Source organism: Typha latifolia, chromosome 2, assembly GCF_019914945.1.
Source record: "Typha latifolia isolate L0001 chromosome 2, TyphaL0001v2, whole genome shotgun sequence".
Lineage (NCBI taxonomy): Eukaryota > Viridiplantae > Streptophyta > Magnoliopsida > Poales > Typhaceae > Typha > Typha latifolia.
In genome coordinates this window covers 3,572,618-3,587,307 of record NC_133087.1, presented here as the reverse complement: position 1 = coordinate 3,587,307, position 14,690 = coordinate 3,572,618, and the positions used below count along the sequence as shown (strand labels likewise).

Genomic DNA, 14,690 nt, shown 5'->3' with positions numbered 1-14,690 from the left:
TATTAATTGTATGGATTTAGTAACTCATGGTAAGTTATCTAAACAAGCGTATTGTTATTGCTAGCAACTATAAGCATGCATTAGATATGCACTTGTAATTTCATTGTTATAGATTGTGTGGATTATACTCGCTGGGCTGTGTGCTCACTACCTCTTAGTGGCATCATTTCAGAACTAGGGGATGCAGGTGCAGGTAGCTGCCTTTTTATTTCAGTTACGTCTATTAGTTATATTGAGCCCTTACGAGGACGTTATGATTGACATTGTATATTGAACTTTAGCGATGTATTTTGGATGTGTATCTTGAAGACTTGTTGTGACCTGTGCACCGTGTGGGGAATTTACCCACACGGTTTACACGTATATTTGGAGGTGTCGGTATTTCAATAAAAATTTTTACCGAAACTAACAAAAGAAGTATCTAAGAAGTTTTCAATAGTTAGATGGGCTAATTGTACTTTAAAAAGAAATTCAAAGGTGTGTGTTAAATAGGCTATAACTCACTCTAAGTGAAATTATTCCTATACGAGACTTAGAGAAAACTAAAATTGGGTGTGTCAACAAAAGACTCATGAGAATACTTTTTCAAGATTTCTATGTTACATATTGCGCCTATTGGATCCAAAGACCGTTGGTTTTAGGGCCCCAAATTGCAGGCTCTTCTAAGTGCCTGTGTTTCTTTAACAATTCCTCCAATGGCGGAACTTCTTGGGCTAAATGGACCAAAATTTCAAAAATTAAGGTTTCCATAGTCTAAGATTTTTTGTGTGGAAGTTGCTACATGGGAAATTTCCTACTAAAATTCATTTAAACATTTTCTATATTTTAATTTTGAACCTATATGTACTACGTGTGGACTTAGGTGAGGAAAGTATTCATCACCTATTTCTTGAGTAAATGGATTACTGTAGTGATGGGGCTTATTTTTGTGACTGGCTGGAGGTTGAATCACAATCTAATGGAGCTTATATCGATAAGTTTAGGGCCATTATAGCTATTCATGGTTGAATTAGATGCCAAAAGAGTCAGATAGGCCTTTTAACCGCTAAAAGATCTTCGTTCTTTTCGTGTCAATCTGGAGTGGAAACGGCAAGGGTCAAGTAAGCAGTAAATTTTCCTTTTTATTCTCAAAATTTTTTAAGAAAAATGCCACAAATGCACAGGAAATTAGTGGAGGAAAATAATTTCTGACTACTTTCTCGCCTTTTTGTTTTTCGTCGATTCGATTCGCTTCCATGCTTCCCTTTTTATCTTATCTACGAATTTTTGCGATCTTTTTCGCGCGGGTATCGCAAGCAGAATCTAAGAAACGATAAAACGTATAAACCCTAACGCTAACCCTAACCCTAACCCAATCCGTGAAATCCCTCTTCCTGCTCTCTCCCATGGGTTCCGAATCCGACATCGAGCGCATTCTTTGGACGGAGGAGGAAATCTCCGGCCGCGTCGGCGAGCTGGCCGCTGAGATATCCGCCGACTTCAGGGAGGTTTCTCCGCCTGTCGTCGTCGTCGGCGTCGCCACCGGCGCTTTCCTCTTCCTCGCCGACATAGTGAGGAAGATGACCTTTCCGGTCTCCGTCGACTTCGTCCGGGTCGAGTCGTATGGGTCAGGGACGGAATCTAGCGGGAGGCCTAGAATTTCCTGTGACCTTAAGATCGATGTCAAGGGAAAGCATGTCATCTTGGTGAGTCTCTTGTTTGGATAATTTTGCCTAAAGTTTTGATCTTTTTTGGTTTTTGTGTGGAAAGTTTGCTGAAGCATGAGTTGATTATCTTATTACTGCACAAGTCAAGGAAAGATGGAATTATTTTGGCGATACGTCATAGGGAGCAATGTGTTATGTGATAATGTAACTATTAATGAAATCTTATCAGGGCATGGATTTAATGGATTTACTTGATTGGCGTGGAGCTTCTTTGAAGACATAATAGATTTCATTAGTATAATTGAGTTGCTATTGATTCTAGATTGCTCTTCCTTTCATAGTTTAGCTAAGTTCACCATTTACACTAATGTCTGAATGTATTTTAATTGCCTGTTATTCTTGCACTTCATTTTGAGTGTTCAATTATGCTGTCTGTTTTTTTTTTCCTTAGTATCAACACTTCATTGTTTTTTTATATTGACCAGGTGATTGTTTAAGTTTATTTATTGACCAAGGGATATGCAATTGTAGGTTGAGGACATTGTAGACACTGGGAACACACTATCCTGTCTCATCTCACACCTGGAAGGAAAAGGAGCATGTTCTGTATCAGTCTGCAGCTTCCTTGATAAACCTGCAAGGAGGAAAGTTCATTTTGAGCTAGTGGGAGAGGGAAAATTCTACCGGGGTTTTGAGGTAAGAAGTTTGTTCTCTATGTATGCCAAGGATGACCGGATGAAGTTGAAAATGCAAGTTATCTCTGTTTAAATTGTGCTGCAATATTCTTTTGAATTGAAGAACAAAAAGAAAAGAATGTCGATCTTGGCATAGTTAATTTTCTTAGTTTTCTGTTTTTCAGCCGACGTAATTTATGAGATTATTTTTATCATGGATCGAAGTATCAGTTGATCTCAATTCGTATCACTGAATTAGATGGACCGATTTGGCTGACCCTTGATCTAAATTGTCCAAAACGGAATGCCGATATAGTCAATATGATCGAAACAGAAACAGATGCTTCGAACCTCTGTTTTTGTTGTTCATTTTCATAAAACCATTCTGTTTACCTGCAATAAGCTGTTGGTCTTGACTGTCTTTACTGTCTTCTTTTGATTGTTGTTAAATAACCATGTGCACATAGCAATACTAAATGACTCCCTTGGTATTAATGCTTTCACTTACAGGCATCTATCTTATTTGCAGTGCCCGGATTACTTTGTTGTTGGCTATGGCATGGATTATGCCGAACTTTACAGGAACTTGCCTTATGTTGGTGTCCTTAAGCCTGAAATGTACGAATAAGATAAATCTGTTCAACTGATGCATTCAGTGGAAGATCACTGTTTATGCTACGACCTTTTTAGTTGGGTCTGCAGCTGGCTTCTGATTATAGCTAGGATTACAGCAAGACAATGTGTAACTGGAGCAAGACAATTTATAGCTTTACGATCTTGATCTTGTTTTCCTATCCACACTCATTATTATTATTATCTGATATTGTTTTGCTATGCTGGAAAGATACAAGCAATCATCTTTGTGATCTTTTTCTCTCTTGTACTTAAAAGGTTCATTAAGAAGTATGAGGAGAGCCTCAAATGATGTTATGCTTTCAAGGTATATTCTTTGTACTTTATATGCGCAGACGTCGACGAAACCAACCTGATCAAGTGTCATGAATAATCCTCGAGTAGATTTCATGCTTCATCTTTTGCATTTTTAGCTTGTCTTGTTGGGATAAGCTGGATTAATATTTTGCCTCCGGGATGTTTGATTCCTACATTTGTAAAGTAGTTTACCCATTTGTTATGCCGGTTGTTTCTAAAAGGTTTATGCTCTTAGCAGTGTTGTACAGTTAAGAATAAACAGCTTCTAATCGTAGATTGGCTCTTAAATTAACTCGTGATGATTTTAGAGGAGAACCACCTAAAGTAGCTTAATAGGTAGGTGATGGTAATAATTCTACTGGCTTCCAAAGTCTAGACGTGATTATATATATATATATATATATATATATATATACATATCAAATAAGTCAAGAGAAATTTTTATAATTTAGCGTTGAAAATATTCTGTCATTAAATAAATTTAAATAAATATTTGAGTTAAGTTAATTATACTAAAGAAATTATGAAAATATTTTCGACTAAGTCATATTAAGGTAAATAAGGGCTCGGATAGTATTAGTTTAAATGAGTTAGAATATTTTCTATATATATTCGTTAAATCATAGTAAAAATGTAAGGTGTAAATTATAATTATATTATAAAGTGTAGGAGTGCCGATTCTAACATCGTCGCTGACGAATGATTATTAGCTGGTTCGACGACGACTTCGGTTTAAATCAAGCGACTTGTTAGTCTACGCGCCACCGACTTCGTTCCTCTTTTCTATCCTCCCAAAATATCTATCCACTACTCATTTCTCTCTCCCGCTCCACTGAAACAACAGCCGCAGCAGCCATGGCCGGCGGCGGCGGCACCGCAAGAACCCTCCTTTCCCTCTCTTCCACATCCTCTTCCTTCTTCTCCCGCTCACTCTTCTCCACCTCCTCCTCCCGATTTAGACCCTCCCCTAGGATTAGGGTTTACCTAGGGTCTAACCAGATCGTCTCCTTTTCCTCCTCCGCCACAACTACCACCACCGCCGCCGACTCCGACGTTTCCCGCCACGCCGTACTCCTCGAGCGCCTCCGCCTCCGCCACCTCAAGGACGCCGCCAAGCTCGCCCCGGCCAAAGCGCCGCTCCGGGGCCCAACAGAGGTGTCCGAGAAAAAGGCGAAGGCGAAGGAGGAGAGCACGAGGGCTTCGAGCTTCGAGGAGCTGGGACTTGGAGAGGAGGTCATGGGGGTTTTGGAGGAGATGGGGATCTCAGTGCCCACGGAGATCCAGTGCATCGGGGTGCCCGCGGTGCTCGCGGGCAAGAGCGTTGTTTTGGGATCGCATACTGGATCGGGGAAGACTCTTGCCTATTTGCTGCCTCTTGTTCAGGTCCTTCCTCTCTTGTTCTTTGATATAACTAGGGTACTATACCACAGTATTTCAGTAAGAATGCGAGGAAAAAAAAAGTTTTGGGAAGCAACTAGAGTAGCAACAGGACTTCCAAATAAAAGAGGAAATATATGACTTTAATGACTCCATAAAATTTGGATATTGTGATGACTGCTTGAAGGAGTTTCTTGAACCTGTTCCTGTATTTGCACTGAAGCGATAAACAGTTAAATATTATTTTTGGTGTTTAAACTCATAGACTGAGTGAAGCGTCACTATTGCAGTTAATGCGGCAGGATGAAGCTCTCTCTGGTATGCTTATGAGACCAAGGCGGCCAAGAGCTGTTGTGCTTTGCCCCACGAGAGAGCTCTGTGAGCAGGTTGGGTGCTTTAGTGAAGATTATGATATAAGAGCTCTAAGACTATGTCAGATGTGTGTTTGAGAAGCAGTTTTGTATTTATTACCTTGTAGGTTTTCCGTGTTGCAAAATCTATCAGCCATCATGCACGATTTCGGTCGACAATGATAAGCGGAGGTGGTCGCTTGAGGCCTCAAGAGGATTCATTAAATGGCCCAGTTGATATGGTTGTTGGGACACCAGGGAGGATACTTCAGCATATTGAAGAAGGAAACATGGTCTATGGAGATATTAAATACTTGGTAAGTTGTCTTGAGATCCTTTAGCAACTCAATGGCCTTATCCTTAGTAATTTTCATCTAAGACCATTTCTATAATTCATTTACTCTGGACTAATTTTGTTAATCGGCAAGCCAGGTCCTGGATGAGGCAGATACAATGTTTGATCGAGGTTTTGGCCCTGATATCCGGAAGTTTCTTGGCCCGTTAAAGAATCGTGCAGCAAAACTTGATGATCCAGGGTTTCAGACTGTTTTAGTTACTGCAACCATGACGAAGGTTTAATGTTAACCAACATTATCTATGACATGAGTAGCAGTTCAATGTGAAGTCAAATATGTGGCTGGTTTATATTGTATTACCACCTTTCTTGTCATTGCAATTTTTGCTGTTGCTCCTGACCTGGAGATTTACATCATATTTTCATACCAATATATCATTTTTACTATCGTACATGGACCCGCAAATCTCTATAAGCTTCTCTTCTCCCTCCTTTTGTTTGTAATCATGCACTATGGTGATAAACTTTTTTTCATTATGACAAGTAGTGTGCTGTTTCCAAAGAAAATTATAATTGCCTTATATTTTTGTTTTGTTTTGTCTTTCTTGGTGTCTGTATGTTGTTTGAATTCATCTGTAAGCGTGATATTTGACTTATTTGTTCTATATAGGCAGTGCAAAACTTGGTTGATGAGGAATTTCAAGGAATTATCCATTTGAGGACATCCACATTGCACAGAAAAGTTGCATCTGCTCGGCATGATTTCATCAAACTTTCTGGTTCGGAAAACAAGCTAGAAGCTCTACTACAGGTAATTTTTAAGCAATGGGATGTTTTCAGTGCTAATCTGGTAGTAAATTCTCTTCTTTAGACGACTGAGGCATTAATTCTCGGTTCCGTAGCTGCCATGGAACATATACATTGAAAAGTTCACAATTAATTTATGATCTATAAGTTTTAAAGTCTTAAGAACAAGACCGCTGACCTTGATTTAGGCATTCTATGGAAGTAAAAGCCTTAAATTTGTGATTTATTCCAATGTTTAAATCTCATAAAAAATTTGGTATTATGTGTTAGAATAATTGTCTTTGTAATGCTTGTTGCGTAAGAATGGGATCTTCACATAGTTTATATGTCTGCACTGTTTCAATTTATGGTATCAATTCTCTATTTTGATTATTTCATCGTAGTTCATTTTTTACCTCAATTTTCTTATGATATTGGGATATGGAATTTGTGATTACTCTTTACTCTGTAAAGTTACATCAAATATTAATTTGCAGGTTCTTGAGCCAAGTTTGGCAAAGGGAGATAGAGTAATGGTGTTTTGCAATACATTAAACTCAAGTCGTGCTGTGGATCATTTTCTAAGTGAAAGTCAGATCCTCACTGTGAATTACCATGGAGAGGTGCCAGCAGAGGAAAGGTGTGGTGATTTATTCTTGCTTGCTACCCAGTTCTGCTCTTTGTTTTCGGTAATATCAATCTATGCATCTCACGGTATGGACTATGGCCTGTTCAAAAGAAACAATTAAAGGACTTTGTGGATGTTTTTATTTGGGTCTCATTTGCATGTCCATTTCAATTGTTAAATCTGCCTTTTTTTCTGGATTATTCTTCTTGTTAATTTATTGTTTTCTGAATGACTGATATTAACAACATTCAAAAGATGTAGCCATTTAGTTAATGAAGCTAAAAAAATATGTAGCCATTCAGTCAACAAAGTTCAAAATTATGTACTATTCTGGTAAGATGCCATCCATTTTGATTTAAGCATCTCCTTTTTCATCTCCTCCATTTGTATTGGATATGGAAGACTCCATGCAACTACATCTGTACAGTTTTCAGGAAAACCATATACTAAGAATGAGATTGCATGATCTTGAATAATTATTGGAAAAATCATGTTTGACTTTAATTTATGGAATTATCATAAACTATTGTACTATCTAGAAATAACTGATGGCAGAGTTGAGAACCTGAAAAAGTTCAAGAGTGAAGATGGGGATTGTCCAACACTAGTATGCACAGATTTGGCTGCCAGAGGTCTGGATTTAGATGTAGACCATGTTATCATGTTTGATTTCCCATTGAATTCTGTAAGTGTTTCTTTTTTCCATTGATCATATTTATGCTGCATGCAGCTTCACTTCTCCTAGTCTCCTATTCTCCTATTCTCCTACATAAGGTTTTGATGTTTGATCCTTTTAATTTTAATGTGTCTCTAGATTGACTACCTTCATAGGACTGGAAGAACTGCTCGTATGGGTGCCAAAGGTAGGCAGAGATGCTTTTGTCCATGTTCAATGGTGTTAGTACTTGCATTATGCTTTGCTTCATGTATTTCTCTTAGAAATATTTCTACAGGGTATTTTATTATTTCACTAATTTTGTCATGTAGGTAAGGTTACGAGCCTAGTTGCAAAGAGGGATCTTCTGTTAGCTACTCGAATTGAAGAAGCCATTAAGAAAAATGAGAGCTTGGAAGCTCTTAACGTTAACTATGATAGGAAGGAGGCCACCAGTCCAAGGCAGATTGTTCAGAAAGGAAATAAATCAAAGATTGTGAAAGTTTCTAATCAGAAAAATAAAACTAGTGTGGCCTTACCTAAGAAATTCCCCAAAGTGGGTAGAAAAGCTACATTTTCCCAGAAGACCTCAGCGAAAGCAGGAAAAAAACCAGCAAACCCTGCTGCTACACATTCAAAAGCAAAAAGACCTTTTGCTAGTGGTGTGGGAACTCCAAATGGTAATAAGAGATCAGAGAGTAAAAAGGTGGATGCACCCAAGAAGACTAAACTCAGTGTTGTTGGCTTCAGGGGACGCAGTTCTTCTCGGAGATCATTACGGGCAACATGATATAGGGTTTAAATCGTCGGAAGATGTGCCTAAAACTTTTCTTCAAAAGAGAATCGTCAGAAGATAACCTGTAGATGCTGAATCTTTTTGACTCTTTTTTCCTTTACATGATTATATTTTCTACATTCTGTTGAGCATTTAATCCAGCAGTATCCTGTAGTATGAAACTATAGTCACGGTGATGTCGTTTCTGTCTGTTGTAATTGGAGTCTTCATCAACAGATGATCAAGAAATTTTGGGAATAAACACTTTTTTAACCTGACTTGTTAAATTTGATTCATTGAGAAAGGAGTATATCGTCTAGTCAGTAGTCCCACTCGAATAAAGACCTGATATGCTGTCATGCTTTTGATATTCTTGTGTTAGGACGGATACGCATTATATTGGAGCTACCAGAAGAGTGATGAATATACTCCGTCTTCTAATGTGCTTGAGAACTAACATGTGATTTCTCGTCTTAAGATTATTTTTTTGTCTCTGGGCCTTTCTTTCTTCACCAACATGCAACATTCGGATTATATGTAGGAGTGATTTCAAATTACTCTTCTATGGTAATGTCTAAAATTAAACCGTCGTAAGAATTTTCATTTGTATTATTTTGCCTCTCTATGATCTAAAATAATGTGAAACTGTCTATCTTTTTACATAAACTTAACCAAAAAAATATAAATTATTATAATACTTAATTACTTATATGATATTAATAATTCTATTGTGTAAGTAAAGATGAATTTTTCTACTCAAACTTTTTTTTTCTTAAGATGATTGATATTTTTCAACACAAGCTCTTCAGATGATTTGGATGAGTCAACAAAGCCAACCAGGGGACCCATTCTGATCCAATGAAGTCGGTGCACATGGGAGTGGCAATGCATGCAGGCATTTGCCGTCCAGATATCCAATTTCATGTGCCAAATTGGATGTTTGGAAGTTAGTGGCAGGCCACAAACTCTCAAGAGCTTGCCATGCCTAGGACAAAAGCCTTGAATGGTACAGAGGGAACACCATGAACACTTTGAACTTTGTAGGCATCTGGGCATGGGCATGGGCATGCCTCCCTTTCCCAGAACATAAAACTCAGGTGCTATTCTACGTACTTTTGATGATGGTTGACCCTGTTGCTCGTTCTTTTGCACATAAAAGGTTTTACTTCTTGTCTATGGTGCTTTTTTATCACCGTCTATTCTTTCTACAAAACTTATAGTTGCTTTAATATCATATGAAAGATGTTCTAATGTATTGGCAGGAGAAAAGGATTTGATGGTTTCCATTAAGAATCCTAAATAAGCTGAAAAGAGCAATGCAACTGTACAACTATTCTAACATCAAAAAGCTAGTAGACATCACAATATTTCTAAAACCTTCCATCTCTTTGGGAATTACTCAAAAGTCACCCAGATAACCCTCTGAAGAAAAATTTTAAGAAGAGACACATCTGTTTGTTAGCAATGGTTTGTTGGCTTCATGAGAGGTTGTTGTGAATTCTTTCCCCATTCTTCAGGTGGGCTCTTGACCTCCATCAGCAATGCCACCACCTCCTTCATGGTGGGCCGCTCCGATGGAGATGAGTTGACGCAGAACATGGCAATCCCCAAAGTCTGCAGCATCTCCTGCACCATCTGATCAGGCATGACTCTCAACTTTGAATCCAACACATTGATCGCGGGCTCAAAGCTCCCCATCTTCTTCTTCACCCACTCAACAATGTGGAGACCATCACCAACCATTGGCTCAATTGCACTTCTCCCACTTAATATCTCTAGGAGGACCACACCGTAACTATAAACGTCGCTCTTCTCTGTTATATTTGCGGTGTAACTGTATTCTGGAGAAAAATATGTGATTCATTAGTAACATAGGCATCAAATAATTTAAGAGGAACCTTAACAGTGGAGGGGATATTCCATGGATCCTTCCTTCACAAATGGTGGCAGTCACAGATTATTCTATATTTGAGAAATTATGCACAACGTATGACATACTTGTATGATAAGCTTTAAATTGGATCTAAAGAGATGATACATGCGTCTCTAAAAGCTTGATATCTACTCTTCAGAAAAGAAGCCAATGAAGACCTCAGCTTTAGCATCAAGGCACTGGAAAGAGTCAACAGATGCTTCTGTTGGTAAAAGTATCCAAGGCAAACAAGCGCAAGTGATTGTTTGGATGCATTATGGAGAAACAGCAAAAAAGAAATGTTTCTAATCTATGGGCAAGATAGAAACTTGAAAGTCTTGATTGATTGAATTGGAAGCATGTGGACCAGTAGAACCTAAAAACAGATAACGATGTTTGAAATTTAATATAATACGCAGGACAAGAAGAATGCAGTATCTGCAGGATTGAAACTATTCATGGCACCCTAGTAAGTGAAGCAAATAAGAAAGAACTTGCATGGTTCTAAGAAGGATTCACTTGCCTGGTGCTATGTAACCATAAGAACCAGCCACCCTCGACATTGCGTGATGGAAACTAGGGGAATTCATCAGCTTGGCCAACCCAAAATCAGCCAAATAAGCTTCATACTTTGAATCTAACAGTATGTTGTTGCACTTAACATCTCTGTGAAGTATGGCAGGAACGCAATCATTGTGGAGATAGGCTAAACCTTGTGCCGATCCTACTGCAATTTTATACCTTGTTTCCCAATCCAAATTCCTGTTATCTCTCAGAAGCTCTTGCAGATTGCCGTTGGGAATGTAGTTATAGAGTAGAAGCTTGACACACTTATTTGAACAGTATCCTAGTAACTTCACAATGTTTCGGTGCCTGATATGCCCAAGAATCTGAATCTCAGCTGCAAATGCATCCACTATCTCATCTCCCTTCTTTGACTTCCATAGCTTTTTCACAGCGATGAGCTCCCCATTGGGCATTTCAGCTTTGTAGACAATCCCAGAGCATCCTTTTCCGATAATGTTCTCATCCCTCAAGCACTCCAGAATGTTGTCGATAGTGAAGTTTAGTTTCTGAAATGGAATGAAGGTCCAGGGGTATGAGAAATCATTAGCTCCAGGTGATGATCCAGTCATTGCTTTCTCCAATACTAGCTTTCTACTCCTATTGATCAAAACCCAAGTTACGGCGAACAACAAAGCAGCGGAACCCAGGACAGCACAAACCAAAACTACAGTTTTAATTGAGCTGAGAGCAGTCCTACGCACAAGGTCTGAAGAACAGACATACCCATCAAAAGATTCACAGAGATTTGGATTCTGAACATATGAATTTGGAGAAAGAGTGCGAAAGAATGGAGTGATAGGAATTGGACCAGAGAAGTTATTATATGATATGTTGAGAGATGTCAGACTGGTAAGCGAACCCAACACTGCAATCCCTCCGTACAACACATTACTTGAAAGATCTAGAGACTGTAGCTGTGTTAGACCAGACATCTCCTCGGGTAACTCTCCAACAAACTTGTTTGAGCTCAAGCCTAAGCTAATACTCAAGCTTGTCAACGATCCAATTTCTGGAGGAATTGGACCTGATAAGTTATTTGCACTTAAATCCAGCATGGTCAATTTCTGCAAGTTCCTGATAGATTTTGGCAGTGACCCAGATAGCAGATTGTTGCTCAGGATGAGCTTATTCAAGTAACTGAGATTACCAAAAGTGGAAGGGATATCCCCAGTGAATCTATTCTGGCTGAGATCAAGCTGTTCTAAGTTCATCAATTCTCCAAACTGGGGAGGGATCTCTCCTATGAGATCATTGTTGTGCACATCAAGTAACTCTAAAACTGCTATGTTGGCAATTTCGGCAGGCAATTTCCCAGAGAAGTTGTTAGAATATAGATCTAAAAAGACTAGGTTTTGCAGCTTACCAATATCCTTTGGAATTTCTCCAGAGAGCTTATTCTCTCCTAGCCTCAATCTCACCAAGGACTGGCAATTCGCCAGGCTCGGTGGTAGCTCTCCGGTGAACGAATTCCCCAACAGAAGCAGTTTGCTAAGCTTCTCCAATCCAAACAGCTCATCTGGGATCGTCCCAGTGAGCTCATTCTTAGAGAGATCAAGAGCATACAGCTCACTGCAATTGCCGAACGACCGCGGAATCGTCCCTGATATCGAATTGCCCCACAAGAAGAGGCTTTGCAACAGCCTCAAGTCCCCAAATAGCCATGGAATGGAACCAGACAATGCATTCTTATCCAGTTGTAGAGCAGTCAAGCTACTGCAATTGCTCAACTCCTCCGGTATGGATCCAGAAAGCATGTTATCTGAAAGATGGAGAAGCTCCAAGGCAGGCAACCTTCCAAGCTCGCTTGGTATCTCCCCCGAGAGCTTATTCGACGAGAGGTCGAGAACCACCAAAGCCGAGCAATTCGAGAGCTCACCCGGGATTCGCCCCGAGATAGAATTACCCCAAAGAAGAAGACTAGTCAGCTTCTGTAGCCTACCCAACTCGGCAGGGATGGAGCCAGTGATCTTGTTCATGTGCAAGTAGAGGTTCCTCAACTCCGAGCACGAGCCCAACGAGGCCGGAACCTTGCCTGAGACGTCGGTGTCATACAATGCCAAGGTCTGCAGATTGATCAAGTTGCCGAATTCCTCCGGAATCGGGCCCGAGAGCCCGGTGGCCGCGGCGCCAAAGGTGGTGAGGTTGGCCAGCATCCCGAGCTGCGGCGGGATCGGGCCGGCGAGGAAGGGGTTACCACCAATGCGGAATTGCTGGAGGGAGACAAGGGAGCCAAGCTGGTACGGGATGGAGCCATTAAAAAGGTTGTCCTGGAGGCAGAGGACCTGGAGCGAGGAGAGATTGGCCAATGTTGGGGGTATTTGGCCGGAGAGGCGGTTGGAGTTGAGGATGAGGAACTGGAGAGAGCTCAAGGAGCCAATTTGGGAAGGGATTGGGCCTGAGAGGGAGTTGGAAGAGAGGTCTAAGAAGCGGAGAGAGGAGAGGAGGCCAAGCGAGGGAGGAATGGAGCCGGAGATGTTGGTGGAGGAGAGGTTGAGGAGTTGGAGGCCGGAGAGAGAGGAGAGCTCCGAGGGGAGGGAGGTGAGGTTGAGGAAGGTGTTTGGGATGGAGAGTGAAATGACTCTGCCTTGAGGAGAGCAAGTGACGCCTTGCCATGAGCAAGGGGTTGGGTTGGTTGGGTCCCATGAAGGGAAGAGAGAAGAAGAGGTGGGTGTTAGAGAGAGAAGAGCTTTGCCATCAGGGGAGAGAGAAGAAGAGGTTGGTGTGATGGCCGAGAAGGTGGCGACTACTAGGAGGAGGGTGGCGAGGTTCATCTTCTTTGTTTGGTGTTTGGAGTTCAACATAACAGCAAATGCAACATGGAAGAAGGTTAAATTTGAAGGTGATGAATACTTCAAATGGGTGTCATTAAAGAAGGAACAGAGAGTGTGAAGGAGAGTGATTGCATGGAAGCAGTGAGAAAGATGAAAGAGATGTGCATGTGAGAGAGACGTAGAGATGTGGTGATGATGGGGTTTTCTTTTCTCTTTTGCTTGGGCTGCACTTAAGACTCATATGGAGAAGCCGGAAGCGGAGGCCATGGTATGGTGTCTGCTTCTCTCTCTCTCTCTCTCTCTCACTATATATATATATATTATATCTTAATCTATGAGGTTAATTACACTTTAATTAGACTCTTTTGTTTATATTTTGTGATGCTTTGACTCCGTCAACAATTTAATCTCTTTTACCTCTTTACGTCGTCAATAATAAAATATCAAACAACGTTCTCATCCTTTTAACTTGTTTACTATAACTAATGATGTGAAGAGTTATTTTGGAAGTTTTACCTAGTTAAAGAAGTTCATATATTATGAAATATAAATAAAAATATTTATACATAAAAATAGGTAATAGTTTAGAAGAAGTTGAGCTTCTCTAGTGCTTCCAGAGGAAATAGAACAATAATAATTAATACTAGACGTCGGTAATGGTACAGAGGATCCTGAGAGTAAACTAATGGCAATTAGCAAATCTTCCCCGATTTTGTCTGAGAAAATCTGACTATAACAACGGGAAAGGATTCCCTGCATCTCGATTGTTGGAATCTCTACGTCTGGTCTGGTACTTCTCATCCCTCGGTTGCTTTTCTGGAAACCGAGTGCTGTAGGTTCCGTGCATCCGCTTCTTCAGAGGATCCTCCGGGTGGACCGCGCACGTGATATCAGGGTGGTTCCTTTGTCCCTTCTCTGCGGTGGGGCCCAATCCAGGCCCAACGGGATTGTCCTAATTCCTTCAAAATTTCTAATTAAGAAAGTTAAAATATATCTTGAAAAGAAATAGGAAGGTTTTTAGTGCAAATAAGGGGCATCTACAAATATTTCTAAGTAGCAAAAGACAAAATTAGCCCAACTTATTCATTTGGGCTACGGCGGAGTGGCCTTGGGTTGGTCGAAACCTCTTATCCACTTCCCTAATCCCAAAACCTACCCCTCAAGTCTCCACCAATGCCCTAAGCCATCAAGGGCATTATTGTCATTTCATGTGCTCAGGGTGGGGCCCAAGTCTGCTCAGATTCCAGCAGGCCAAGCCATGACAGGATGAGAGCTCCCCCTTGGGAAGGGCAATATTTGATGATAATACGAGCGAGGCAACGCT

General features: G+C 40.4%; 3 protein-coding genes across 3 annotated transcripts; 2 read left to right on the top strand and 1 right to left on the bottom strand.

Moving 5' to 3' along the window:
* Nucleotides 1–901: 901 nt before the first annotated feature.
* Nucleotides 902–3,263, top strand: LOC140780990 (uncharacterized). The gene is made up of 4 exons (XM_073126731.1): nt 902–1,100; nt 1,300–1,685; nt 2,178–2,342; nt 2,850–3,263. The coding sequence occupies exons 2-4, from the start codon at nt 1,386–1,388 to the stop codon at nt 2,946–2,948; spliced, it is 564 nt and encodes a 187-aa protein (XP_072982832.1). The 5' UTR covers nt 902–1,100; nt 1,300–1,385; the 3' UTR covers nt 2,949–3,263.
* A 755-nt stretch (nt 3,264–4,018) lies between these two features.
* On the top strand, nt 4,019–8,412 carry LOC140782326 (DEAD-box ATP-dependent RNA helicase 39). The gene is made up of 9 exons (XM_073128834.1): nt 4,019–4,633; nt 4,918–5,013; nt 5,106–5,294; nt 5,410–5,550; nt 5,943–6,083; nt 6,556–6,698; nt 7,242–7,371; nt 7,501–7,549; nt 7,674–8,412. Exons 1-9 carry the CDS (start codon nt 4,106–4,108, stop codon nt 8,129–8,131), a joined length of 1,875 nt encoding a protein of 624 aa, XP_072984935.1. The 5' UTR covers nt 4,019–4,105; the 3' UTR covers nt 8,132–8,412.
* Nucleotides 8,413–9,447: 1,035 nt separating this feature from the next.
* On the bottom strand, nt 9,448–13,628 carry LOC140781177 (uncharacterized). Its single transcript, XM_073127020.1, has 2 exons — nt 10,552–13,628; nt 9,448–9,957 (listed from the first exon to the last, which is right to left on the bottom strand). Exons 1-2 carry the CDS (start codon nt 13,394–13,396, stop codon nt 9,575–9,577), a joined length of 3,228 nt encoding a protein of 1,075 aa, XP_072983121.1. The 5' UTR covers nt 13,397–13,628; the 3' UTR covers nt 9,448–9,574.
* Between the last annotated feature and the right edge of the window lie 1,062 nt (nt 13,629–14,690).

Excerpts from the sequence above, each read along its gene's own strand:
- LOC140780990 (XM_073126731.1), top strand. The coding sequence starts at position 1,386 with ATGGGTTCCGAATCCGACATCGAGCGCATTCTTTGGACGGAGGAGGAA. Across the intron at positions 1,686-2,177 it reads AGGGAAAGCATGTCATCTTG|GTTGAGGACATTGTAGACAC; the intron begins GTGAGTCTCTTG and ends ATGCAATTGTAG. Across the intron at positions 2,343-2,849 it reads AATTCTACCGGGGTTTTGAG|TGCCCGGATTACTTTGTTGT; the intron begins GTAAGAAGTTTG and ends TCTTATTTGCAG.
- LOC140782326 (XM_073128834.1), top strand. The coding sequence starts at position 4,106 with ATGGCCGGCGGCGGCGGCACCGCAAGAACCCTCCTTTCCCTCTCTTCC. Across the intron at positions 5,551-5,942 it reads TTACTGCAACCATGACGAAG|GCAGTGCAAAACTTGGTTGA; the intron begins GTTTAATGTTAA and ends TGTTCTATATAG. Across the intron at positions 6,699-7,241 it reads GAGGTGCCAGCAGAGGAAAG|AGTTGAGAACCTGAAAAAGT; the intron begins GTGTGGTGATTT and ends AACTGATGGCAG.
- LOC140781177 (XM_073127020.1), bottom strand. The coding sequence starts at position 13,396 with ATGTTGAACTCCAAACACCAAACAAAGAAGATGAACCTCGCCACCCTC. Across the intron at positions 9,958-10,551 it reads TTATGGTTACATAGCACCAG|AATACAGTTACACCGCAAAT; the intron begins GCAAGTGAATCC and ends ATTTTTCTCCAG.